We start from the raw sequence: 13,208 nt of genomic DNA, 5'->3' as shown, positions 1-13,208 counted from the left end.
TTATATGCACACCCCCCCCCCCACAACCAAATGTGGTGATGGCTCCTGATTACCCTAGCTGGCAGAACCCTCGGTGTGATGCATTCCTACCTAATCGTGCAGCCCACCTCACATACCCCTCCTCTGGTACCCCAGTCACCTGGCTTGCTTTCATGCCCACACCTGCTTCAGGGCCTTAATATATGCCCCCCTCTTTCTTCCTCTTTGCTTCACTCATCCTTGCTCTTCCTTCAAGGCTCAGCTCAGCCATCACTTCCCCAAGTCTTATCACAGTTGTTAGTCTACATATGTTGGTGTAGTAACTTGTTAAATGTCTGATATCCTCCCCCTCCTCTGTTAGACTATAAACTTCTTGAGGAGGTAAAGACTGCCATGGTAAGTATACTGTTTTAGCTCTTACATGATTATATTAGTTATCTATAACTGTGTAGCAAATTATTCTAAACCTAGCATTTTGAGACAGCAGACATTTATTGTCTCATAATTGCCATGGGTCAGGAATCCGGGCATGGCTCAGCTGGATGCTTCTAGCTTAGGGTCTCTCACAAGGCTGCTGTCAAGTGGAGGCTGGGGCTGCAGTCTCACACGAAGGCTCGACTGGAGGAGAATTCACTTCCGAGCTCACCCATGTAGTTGTTGGTTGCATCTGTTTCCTACCATGTGAGCCACTTCTAAGGGCTACTCATGACAAGGTAGCTTTCTTCTCCAAGAGAAAGAACTCCAAGAAAGATAGCAAGAGAGGATGGTCCTTTTGTCACCTAATCTCCTCCTGAAGGTGACATGCCATCATATTGGCACCTTCTGTTGAAGCCAGCCACTAAGTCCAGTCTTCTCTTGAAGGTAGGGGGTTACAGAGGGATGTGAATACCAGGGGTTTAAATCACATAGAAGGCAAGACGCAGTAAGAAGGCGCACATTCTACAAGGGAGTTTGTCAAAAGCATCAGAAGGATTTAAAGTGTTCAGGCTTTGGGGAGAAGGGAGAGTGTGTATCTAGTCTGCGGTTTGGGGAACTCTCCCTAGAAGGTGGCTGCATTTGAGATGGGCCTGGTGTGACTGCATTTCAGCAGGTACAGCTGAAGTATACAGAGAGGGATCCTGGTTGATTCTTCTTCTGCATCACATTCTAATGAACTTGGTTATCTGGCTCTAAATGCCAGGTCCGAAGCTAGAAGTCGTAGAGCAGGAGTCTGTTCTCTCCAGCAGATGACTAACAGCATGTGCAAGTGGCAACTAGGAAGTGCATAATGAGGGCAATTAATTTAAAGGACTGATTTAGGACTTCAAAATGCATAGCAGTCTGGGACGACTTGTTATAGAATCACATCCCAGAAGCCTCTAAGAGGAATTGATTAGTTATAGGCCAGCAGGTGACCATTGAGAAGTAGTTATATGCATACAGTATATTCTGTTTAAGAAGGAAAGAGAATGTACACTAATTTTAGAATATTTATTATTTTATTTATAATGAACAAGTTACATTATAAAATTTGGGGTCTTTCGAGAAGGTCGAACCTTAGCCATGTGTCCAAATTGAGTGACCAACACCAAAAAGGAGAGAAAAGAGATATAAACTAGGTACAACTTTTTGTAATGAAGAAAAGTATAGTTTGTACTTCTTTTGTATCAATAAAATGCAAATTTATTTTCAATTTAATTCATAAATGAGATGGCTGTTTTGTTTCGTCTTTTTTTTTTTTTCCTTAACGAATTGACAAGTAACTAAGTATGGCCTTAGCCAGAGAGGCTACTCCCTGAGTCATCTACAGAATTTCAGTTCACCTCTTCACAGCAGGGTTTCTTTATTTGCCTCTCAGAGAAATAGAGTTCATGTATAGGTGAGAGTATATCTATTTCTGGAGGCAGATGGATTAAAGGACCCACAAGATAGCGACCTGTGAGCTTTTTTGATGTCCACGATGAATATGTGTTGCTTATACTCAAATAGGCTGGAATGTCCTTATTCTTTCCGTCCGTCCAGCAGGGCACAGGCCTGGAGATTTTCACCTCAGATTGAAATATAGCCCTGTTTTTTCCACTAAAATCTATCCATTTAAAAAAAAATCATCCGACAGTATAAAGTAGTAGAAAGTAAAGGATTGTTAGCATGAGATTTAAATCATGGTTCTACCTCTTACTGCCGGTGTGGACATCTTACCGCACCTCTCTGAGTCTTCATGGTGTCACTTGCAAGATCGACATACCATCCCCTACCTTACCAGATTTTTGTTTGAAATAAAATATTTTATGGAAATTACCTGGTGCAATTCCCGGCCCCACTAGGTGCTTCACAAAAGGGAGTTCCTTTAAAAGTTTAACCTTAAAAAAGAATATTCTCCTAGTGTCCCGCTAACTTCCGTAAGCTGTGATTATGCCTGCAGAGTCTTTATGAATGATTCTTTAGAAGTTTGCTCGCTTACCTCCTCCTCTGTTAGACTCTAAGCTTCACCCAGGCACATACCTTGCCTTGTTTTCTATCGCTGTGTACTTTCTGCTATTGTTTTAGCAACCGAGTGATTGGGTATTCTTTATTTTATCTTCCTCCCCAGTCACTGTTATCCATGTGTTTTTAAGAAGTTATCCCTAAATTATATACACATAACAAAGGCTAAGTGTAATTACCTTCACTTCTTCTGCATATAGTCTTGAGATACTCTAGCTCTAGTCCTTCCTCCTCTCATCCTCTACAATATTGTTGCCGGTTACTACCGTTCTACCCTGTGCCAACCTCTGCCGTCAAATTAATCAATGTAAGTATTATGATCTTTAGAGTAAGTTCTTATATTGATTTAACAGCATATTCACCAATTTCCTTCCCTTTTTTTAGGAGAGTCGGAGTTTCACCATGTTGCCCAGGCTGGCTTTGAACTCCTCAACTCAGGCAATCTGCCTGCCTCCTCCTCCCAAAGTGCCAGGATTACAGGCATGAGCCACCAGTGTCTTTACTGGTTGTTATTTCTTGCACACCAGTTTTTCTTTCTGAATATAGTTTCTTTTCCTTGAAGTACATTTCTTTTTAGATCTTTTAGTGAGGGTCTAGAAATGGTAAACATTCTCTTACTGATAATGCCTTATTTTTACCCTTCCTTTTAAGTCAATTTAGCTGAGTGAAGAATTTGCTGACAGTTGTTTTCCTCAGTACCTTGACAATTGTATTCTTCTACCTTCTGGAATGTATTTATGCTATGTAGAATTTGCCTCCAGTCAAATATTTACCCTCTGTAGATAAGTTTTCTTTTTCCTCTGGATGTATTTAAGGTTTGACTTTGTCTTTGATATTCTGAAGTTTAAATATGATATGTCTATCCATGCATGTATTGTTATTTCTATTGCTTAGCTTTTTGTGGTAGTTCTTATATTTTAGGACTCCAGTCTGTGATAGATAAATGCCCTCTCCCCAAGATATTCATGTCCAAATCCCCAGAACCTTGACTCTGCTAGGTTCCATGGCCAGGGGGGATTTAAGGTTTCAGATACACAATTAAGGCTTCCAGTTAACTAACCTTAAAATATAGAGTGTTCTAGACTACCTGGATGTATGATGTATGTAGATGAGAGAAGCAGAAGAATCTGTCAGAATGACACAGAGAAAGTGGGGAGACCCAGCTGGCCATTATTGCCTTTGACGATGGAGGAAGGGGCCATGAACCAAAGAATGTGGGTGGCCTCTACAAGCTAGAAAAGGCAAGAAAATGATTCTCTTTTAGAGCCGCCGCAAAGGAATACAGCCTTACTGACAGCTTGATTTTAGCCCAGTAAACCTGCATCAGACTTCTGACCTACAAGACTGGAAGATAAGTTTGTGTTATTTTAAGCTACCAAATTTATAGTAATTTTTAAGCAGGTATAGGAAACTAGTGCGTCCTTCATCAATTCTGTTAAATTTTCATCCTTTATCTCTTTAGATACTGACTCTCTCCTCTTCTCTGTGATCTCCTGATAGAATCCCTACAGCACCTATTTTAAATTTTATCATTCTTGTCTTTAATCTCTCTGTTATATTTTCCATCTCTGTTTTTCTATGCTACATTTTGGTCAGTTACTTCAGGCATTTTGGTTAATTTATGCTCCCTTTAGAGCCACCTAATCTGCTGCTGATCTCAGAAGATGTCCATGACTTTGTTTTTTATTTCCAGAAGTTTCTTTCTCTCCTCAAATCTATTTCCCCCCATACTCTCCTGTTCTTTCCTTATTGTTCATGTCTCGTTTCCTCTCTGTGATTATTTCACACATTTGTATTTTGCAGTCCCTTTTGGATTCTTCTATTACTTGAAGTCATGTTATATAATCTTCCCATTTGCTGAGTATGCCAATTTGTATTTCCTCAAGTGTTTTGTAATTTTTGAATGTGAGTTCATCTTCATCTAGGATTTTTTTTCTTGTATAATTTCCATGCAGTCTGAGTTGCAGTTTCTCTCCAGAGTACTTTTACGTTTATTTCCATCAGATATCTCAGGGATATTACTAGCCTGTGTCCAATTTCTGTGTTAATTTTTTATCTTGTGGATTCTTCCCCATGTGGGTGTGGTAACTCAGAACTTCAAATCCACACACAGGGCAGGCTTGGAGTTTTAGCTTATCATGGGAGAGTTTTCTTACAGCAAAAATAAATTATTTTTTGGAGTGGCTTATCCTAACTGTGGTGTGGCAAACAGGTAGCAGAAGGACTAGAGGGGCTGAACTTGTTCGTGGTAAAGCCGGATTCCATCATAGGCTACCTGTCTCCAGAGCCCGCACCCTTTCAGCCTGGCCACACTGCCATGAGTCTTTGTGAAAACCAGGCACCCAGGAGACAATGTCTAGTCAAGATGTGCAGTGTCCACTGCAAGGTTGTGACTGGAAGGAGTCAGGCAGTGTGCAGGGCTGTGGGGGGTTGGTTCAGCCAGTACACAGACTTTGAGGGTCTAGATGATGCTTGGGCCTCAGAACACAGCATGTGTATGGCAGGAGCTGAGCTTCAGACCCCAGCTCCATCCTAAAATCCACAGTCTGGGAAGGGAGACAGGTCTGCTTTCCCTTGAGCACCACAGAGCTTATTTCCTGCTGCTCCCGTAACCAGACTGCTATCATGTGGAGGTCTTCAGATGAAAAGCCCTGAGCTTTGAGGGCAGCCTAGCTTGCAGTGAAGGACCTGGGCCCCAAAGCCTGACTTCCTGAGTCCTAGTCTAGCTCCACCCCATACTTGCAAACTTCGCAAAGTCACTGTGCTTTGATTCTGTCATTCATAAAATGGGGCTTGAACAAGTGACTCCCTCATAAGGCTAAGTGAGTTCACATCATAAAGCAGCATTTCTCAAACAGTAACATGTGTATAAATTCCCTGCAGGTCCCATGAAAATGCAGAGACTCATTCTGTCGGTCTGGGCTGGGGCCCAAGACTCTGCCCATCTAGCCAGCTCCTGAGAATGTGAAGCTGCTGGTCTGAGGACCACACTTTGAGTAGTGAGGGTTGAAAGCCCTTGGGGCAGAGCCTGACCTGTTCTGTAGGGTCAGTATATAAAAAGGGACCTCTGGGCTGGGCGCGGTGGCTCACGCCTGTAATCCCAGCACTTTGGGAGGCCGAGGCGGGTGGATCACGAGGTCAAGAGATCAAGACCATGTTGAAACCCTGTCTCTACTAAAAAATATAAAAATTAGCTGGGCTTGGTGGTGCGCGCCTGTAGTCCCAGCTACTCAGGAGGCTGAGGCAGGAGAATCGCTTGAACCCAGGAGGAGGAGGTTGCAGTGAGCAGAGATCGCGCCACTGCACTCCAGCCTGGCGCCTGGTGACACAGCGAGACTCTGTCTCAAAAAAAAATAAAAAATAAAAGGGGACCTCTTGCAGGGTATGTGCCATGCCCTGCGCTAAGCAGTCTGTTCGCATCTTGTTTATTGATTAGTTGGATATGAAGTAGCTCTGAATTTTACAGATATGGAGACCAGGAGAGGCTAATGATTTCATCCCAGATCATCCAAGACACCGTGGGGTAGAAGTGGAGCTTGTGTCCAACTCTAGCCCCACAGTCCCATGGAGACCTTCTAGAATCCCCTGTAGGTCTGGGCTGGGGCCCTAGATGTTGCATTTCTGGCCACCTCCTGAGTGATGTGAGGCTGCTGTTATGAGGACCACACTTTAAGCAGCAAAGTTTGAAAGTGCCTGGGGCGGACAGAGCCTGTACTGTCTCAGCAGGAAACTTTGAGCCAGCCAGTCTGTTAGCGCAGGCTCTACCACTTACTGACATCTTGCCTTATGAAAGTCACTTTCTCCCTGAGACTCAGTTTCCCTTTCTGTAAAATGGAGTTAATAATAATGCCCACCTCACAAGGGGTTGGGGGTACAAGTATTCAGGGGCAAGTGCTCCGTAACCTTCAGGTTCATCCAAAGATAGTTCTTCATATGATGAGGAGCTAAACAGCCCAGCTGCATGCCTTTGAAGAACGTAAACACAGCCTTCATGGGGTGCAAGCTTTTTGGTGGCAAATTCTCCAGTCTTTTAAATGGTTTTCATAGGTGCCTTTTGAGTTGACCTTGTAAAAGCTTCTAGGTGTCTGAGCAACCAGCCTGCATCATTTTCTTCTGAAGTTGAGGAAATGGGCTACGAGGGAGTTTCTATGTGATTAAACAAGCAGATATGGAGTGTCCACCAAACCCCAGGCACTGTGCTAGTCTCTGAGGATACGGTGCGGAATAAGAGGGATGCCATTCCCGTCTTTATTAAAATCACAGTTGAGCAAGTGTGGACAAATAAAAGGCAGGAAGCAAGTGGTAGGTAAGATAGGTAAGCATATGAAATGTGAAGAAAACTCGGGGGGGTGCTGGGCAAGGGGGGGTGGAGAGAGGATAATGGGTGGGTCATAGAAGGACTTTCAGAATCACGGCGCCTGGGCAACATCACAAGGGGCGGGGAGATTGGCACAAGCAAAGGTAATTAGGTGAATATGGGCTTGGCACAGGCAAGACGTTCAAAGAAGGCTGCAGGGTCGTAACTGGGAGCGCTGGACTCTCCTAGCTGCCCCACCCCTACCTGTTCCTCCCTGGCCTGGCTGCTTGCTCAGGAGCTGACTGCCCTCCTCCTCCGTGAATGGGAGGCCATGGCCAGACAGCGGGAGTTTGCAGTGTCAAAGCATGTAGACTAGGCACTGTGTGCGCCAGGCCAAGGCTCACATCTACCTGTAACACTTACCAGTTGTGTGGCCTTGGACTAGTGTCATGACCTCTCAAGGCATCTGTTCCCTGGTCTCTGGAGAGAAGTAAGGACAGTGTCTGCCCACTCACTGGTGCTGGGGAGGCTGGAACCCACCTAGCAGGGTACCTGGCCTGCAGTACATGTTCACTCCTAAGGTAGCGCTTGTTGGTCTTACCACTCACCGAGGGCACCTGTGTCTGTCTCCTGCCCTGCACCTGCTCCAGACAAGGTCATAGAGTCCTAAAAATCCCAGGGCATACAAGCAGGAGATACACGCAGGAGATGAGGGGACGTTGCCCCATCATGGCAGGGTAGCCAACACAGTTCTCCCATGTCAAATGACACCTTTAGTGGCATGAAGAGGAACAAAATGCCTTTTATCCAGAATTCACCATACCTCCCAGGAATGTGAACTGTGAACCTGCAGGTGGCCAGAGCATAACCTTTCCTTTCCTTTCTTTACTTTTCTATTTTTTTTCTTTTTCTTTCTTTCTAATTTTTTTTTGGGACAGAGTCTTGCTCTGTTGCCCAGGCTGGAGTACAGTGGCATGATCTCGGCTCCCTGCAACCTCCGCCTCCTGGGTTCAAGTAATTCGCTACCTCAGCCTCCTGAGTAGCTGGGATTACAGGTGCCCACCACCACACCTGGCTAATTTTTGTATTTTTAGGAGAGATGGGTTTTTACCATCTTGGCCAGGCAGGTCTTGAACTCCTGACCTCATGATCCACCTGCCTCTGCCTCCCAAAGTGCTGGGATTACAGGTGTGAGCCACCATGTCTGGCCATAACCTTTCCTTTCATTTATTCTTCATTGTAGGCCTTGAGAGTGGGTACACCCTCTAGATGAGGACATTGAGGATAAATAATCAGCATGGCTCAAGTCCCATAGCTAGTGAGTTGCAGAGCCAGAATTGGACCAGAGGCCTGGAACTCCAGTGGGACATTAAACCCAGGTCTGTGTCTGATTCCAGAACCCACATGCATGTGCTACCTGCAAGCCATGTGGGATATTAGCTGAATGAAAGATGAGCAAGGATGTGTAATAATTAAATTGAGTCATCTAGAGATGACTTACATCCCTCACTTGGGCCGTGCACAGACTTTTTCCACATCTTATAAAGGGCTAAATAAGCAAATGCCAGGACAAGATTTGCAGAGATTTACCAGGGATTGAGCAACTCCAGGCCAGGCTTCCAGATCTGCAGCCATTGACCACACTGCCTCCTTATTAGCACTCTTGTGCCTGCTCTGGGGATGGTGCTGGAGGGCTTTGGTTATGACAAGTGCTTTTCTCCTTCCTCTGGACTCATGCTTGTATTCAGGGGAGGCTCCCTGCACAGGCAAGAAGCAGATTTGCTGGCCTCTACCCTCAGGGGATCAGCCGTCTGGCTGTCTTGTGGTCCGAAAGCCCCAGGCTTACAGGACAGGCACTTAACATCCCTGCTAATTCATCTCTGCCTGCAGATCATGAAAGAAGTCCGGCGGGCGCTCTGCAATGCAGCCACGGACGACAGCAAACTGCTGCTCCTCAGCGCGGTGGGGAGCGTGTTCTGCAGCGGCCTGGATTATTCCTACCTAATAGGCCGGTTGTCCAGTGACCGGCGGAAGGAGAGCACTCGGATTGCAGAAGCCATCAGGTGAGCTCTGCTCCTTCCTGTTCCCACACCTTGGGGTCCTGCCTAGGATGCCCAAGTTAAAAATGCGGGCTGCTCAGTTACATTTGAATTTCAAACAACCAGGAGTTTTATTTTTAGCTTAATTACATCCTGTGCGATACGTGAGACCTGCTTGCATTTAAAAAATGTTGGTTATTTATCTGAAATTCACATTTCAATTGGGCACTCTATATTTTTATCTGTAACCTTAGTCCTGCCAAAATTAGGGATGCTTTGCCCCTCTAGGTTAGGTCCCACTTTCATTCTTTTGATCAAAAAGATTTTATTTGCTCTCAAGGCCTGAGTCTGGTAGTAGCCATGTGTTACACACACTGTTTCCGCCCCCTGCCTGATAGGGAGGTTGTCTGGTTGTTTCTGTGTCCCAGCACTGCCGCGGCTTAGCAGTGGGCAAGTTGACGGAGGGGTTCCCTCGGCAGCTGTGTGTTTGCAGACTCAGTAAGGTACAGAGTATTTCCCCCTCTCTTAATGCCCCTAGGCAAAAGTTGGGATCCTGGGGGTGACATCCAGTCCCAAAAATGAATACCCTTTTGGGACACTGAAGGGGAGTTATTTCCCCATTCTTTATCAGTATATCAAAAGCAACTGAATGTGATTTCTAGACACTACGCTGTTTAGCTGGTTTACAGCTGTCACTCAGTGTTCGCCTGGACGGGGCTGCTGTATCTTGCTTAAGAATCCGACAAGTCACAATTTAGGAATGCCCCTGGTCTCATGAGAAGGAACATTTATTCCACATGGTGTCACGGCGCCTCAGGTCACAAGTCAGGGATTTTCTGGGGCCTCCAATCTCCATGACTCTGTCGAAGGGCCACATAGAGGGAGGCCGATTCCCACGAGGCTACAGGGGCTGTGACGGGTTGCGTTGTCTCCAAGAGGTAACGCTGGAATGCTCTTGTGTGTGGAATTCTGAGTCCCTCTTCAGGGTGAAGAATCTACTGGGGCCCCTGCTCCAAAACACCCGTGTGTTTCCTGCTGCAGAATTCTTGCTGGAAGAGACACGACGAGCCTGAGCACTGCTCCGTGGAAAGGCGTTGTGGCTGTGGGATGCCCAGGCTTCCCGGCTGTGCTCACCTGGTTTGCGCTTTGCCTGGTCCCAGCTATGCCCTCTTGCTACTGCCTTTCCATGTGTCAAAGGGACTGCAGGATTCCCAGCGTGCTTCTCTCCTCATGTATGAGGCCACCAAAGCCCACCCAGAGAACCGAGCGCCCATTTTTGTGACCCATGGAGCCTCCATCATGGTCTTTATCTGCTTTATAAATTTCAGTGGAGGCATTAGCGGGATTTCCCAGGGAAACCTGCCTGACACAGCCCCTCATTTCCACTGCATGCACACACAGCTTGGTACCGGGCCAACCCCTTGTAGTGAGTTGAAGTGTGGCCCCCAAAAGATATGTCCGTGTTCCAATTTCTGGAACCTGCGAAGGTGACCTTATTTGGGAAAAGGCTCTTTGCAGATCTAAGTTCAGAGTCCTGGGGGTGAGATCATCCCGGATCGGAGTGGGCTCCAGACAAAGAGAGAACTGACTTCATAAGAGGGGACACAGACAGGGGAAAAGGTGATGTGACAGAAAAGGGAGAGCTTAGAGTCTTGCAGCCTCAAGCCAAGGAGCTCCAAGGATGGCCAGCAGCTGCCGGAAACTGAGAGCGAGGCCTGACACAGCTTCTTCCTCAGAACCACCAGAAGGAACCAGCCCAGCCAACACCTTGAGTTTGGACTTGTGGTCCCAGAACTATGAGAGAATACGTTTTGATTGTTTAAGCCCCCTACTTTGCAGTGACTCTTCCCTGGGAAACTAATACAGTCTGGAAGGAATCATTAGCAGTTCAAAGAGCCCCAGCTTTTCAGGCTTTCCTCTTAGGCAAGGGGCCATCCTGACCTCTGCCCAGCATCTTCAGTGGCCGCTCCTTCTGGTGAGCAGCTGTTCACCTCTGCTGGGGGCGTTTATTAACAGGTGATCCCTGACAGCTGCAGGCAAGGTGCGACTCCCCCGTCAGTCCTGGGATGACAGTGAGGAGGCTCTTGACAGTAGGGGGTGGGAGTAGTGGTCATGCCTGCATGTAGGAATGAGGGTCGCAGCTGGGTCACCATGGGGATGGAAGTTGAAGAGATACAGGGTACCCAGGGGGTCAGTACTTGTAACAGATTTTCCCAGAGCCCCCACTGAGTGGTTCCTTCCTGTGGCTTTGCATGCCCAGTCTCTCTGGTGAGGGCAGTGTCTCCCTGGCATGTCCCTGCCTTTTTGTCTTAGATGTATCAAAGCTGAGGGACAAAACCTTTTCTCCTGTCCCTATAGCCTCTACCTGCTGGGGTCTGCAGGGTGATGTCTTTGCACCTCCGGACTCTTGAGAACCAAATTGATGGAGAAAGAGGTTTCAGAGGCAGGCAGGGTTGAAAGCTTCACCTCTAGGAAGTTGTAGGAGAACGGGGCTGGGGCCTGGGGCCCGGGGCCCAGACTGGTTACTGACTTTCCCAGCTGAGTAGTCCAGGGGGCTCTGAAGGAGAGGTCCAAAATAAGATGAGAGACTGAATGCTTTGGTCTACCTCTGGGGAAACATGGCCAGTGGAATTCAGACATTTGCCATCTCAGCAGGCAAGTGAGCTTCCCTTAGGCAGAGCACAGGGCAAGATGGTGGATGCAGGAAGAATTCTTCTCAGTGCTTCAAAGGGAGCAGTTCATGAGCTAGCACAGATAGGGGAGTGGGAAAGGCGATGTCCCCTGCACCATTGGTGCCCAGCCCTGACAGTACAGGAGGCCTGAGGGGGCATTTCTAAGACCCACATGCTTGGCAGCACCCCTAGGGGACTCCAAGTTATTTAGGCTGGGGTGGGACCAGCACATCTTTGGATGTGAATCTTCCTTGGTGGTTCTCAGGTGCAGCCAGGGTTGAGAACACCCACCTTGTGCTAACGAGATTTCTGCATCACTGATTGAGAGCACTAAGAGAAACACAAGATTTCTATTTGTATGCAAGAGAGAAAAGGTGGTTATTAAGGAGATGAGGGTGAAGAAGGAGGTGATACAGGCATGAGAAGGGTGAGAACCACAGGTGAAGATGGAGGGAGGTGCAGAAAATGTGACCGTGTAGCGACAAATGCCCCCGGAGTTAGAAAGACACTGTCGCTCGCCCATCAGCGCCAAACTCTTTTGAGGTATCTCAAGCTCTCCCAGCTTTGGAGCGTTCCTTTGGAGGCCACGCTCTGGAGTTGGGGACACAAGGTGTCAGCAAAGCATTCTGCAAAGGACATTTGGTGGATTTCCAGAGGAGTGTCCTGAGGGAAGAGCCCTGTCATTGAAAGGAGTTTGATTCCTGCTGCACGTTCTGTGCCCGCTCCTACGGATTTTCTAGGTGTATTAGCATACTTAGAAGAAGTCTCTTATGAAAGAACTTCCTTCAAAATCTAGCAGGGCAGAAACATTTTTTTGCCCCCATCTCTTCTCTTGGGACACGCTTTTGGTAGGGCTGACCGGGCGTGCTGCGTGGCCTTGGCACCCTGTGAGTGGTGCTCTCACCCCATCCTCATCCTTGCCGAAAGAAAACTTGTACATATGTGACCTGGACTGGTGACTGGGGCTCATCACTCTGCAAATGTTTGACGAATGAACCAGCAGATTTGGGGAGAGCTCAGGTGATTTGTTCAGAAGCCTCCCTCCAGGATCCATCCTGAAGAGAGGCTGCCTCCTCTGAACTTGTAGGTGACAAGATGGCTTGTTCAAGCGTGGAATTCAGGAAAGCAGTGTGGGCTAGCAGCTCCTCACGTGGCACCTGGAAGCAGGCTGCCTGAGCCCACACCTGCCTCTCCACTTGCTGGTGGTGCCGCCTTGAGTAAGTCACTGATCTCTCTGAGCCTATTAGCTCATCCAGAAAATGAGAACAGTCAAAGTGATGGTACTGGCCTCCCTGGTGGGTTCGTAGGATGAAGAATAAAAAGATACTCCATGTGAAACACTTGGGCTATTCCTGCCACATAATACATACTTGGACTTACTATTACAGTTTTTGTCACTGCGATTGGCACTTCCAGCCATGATTTCTAGCTAAGCTGATTCTAAGACAAGGGAGTGGGTGCCTGGACCAAGGGGTGAGTTAGAGACTAAGGAGTGGCCTGCTGGGGACCTCTCTGAGGACCCTAGTATGGCAGTCACTGTTCAGTCCTTTGTGGGCTGACTTGGATCTGAACTTTGGTTGGGGGAAGGTTCTCCTCTATGGCTCTGGTCAAAGGGAGTGGGTTACTGGGTCTCAAGACAAATGCCAATTGCTCTGGGGGAAATTGAACCATTCCCGTGAGCAGTATTTGGGTCTCCTGTAGCCTAGGAGAATGGATCACAGACCAATCTGAAAATCGAATGAAGACAGTGTCCACCCT

The 13,208-nt window shown here is 47.2% G+C and overlaps 1 protein-coding gene across 13 annotated transcripts in view; it reads left to right on the top strand.

Annotated features, from left to right (window-relative positions):
* CDYL2 (chromodomain Y like 2) overlaps positions 1 to 13,208 on the top strand; it is a 258,880-nt gene that overhangs the window by 227,342 nt on the left and 18,330 nt on the right. For all 13 annotated transcript variants that reach the window (XM_035282429.3, XM_078357812.1, XM_035282427.3 and 10 more), the window contains one exon: positions 8,630 to 8,802. In XM_035282429.3, coding sequence (XP_035138320.1) covers positions 8,630 to 8,802 — 173 coding nt within the window. The remainder of the gene's footprint in view (positions 1 to 8,629; positions 8,803 to 13,208) is intronic.

Source organism: Callithrix jacchus, chromosome 20, assembly GCF_049354715.1.
Source record: "Callithrix jacchus isolate 240 chromosome 20, calJac240_pri, whole genome shotgun sequence".
Classification (NCBI taxonomy): Eukaryota; Metazoa; Chordata; class Mammalia; order Primates; family Cebidae; genus Callithrix; species Callithrix jacchus.
Note: the sequence above shows the minus strand (reverse complement) of the source record. Positions and strands in the feature narration are given on the sequence as shown.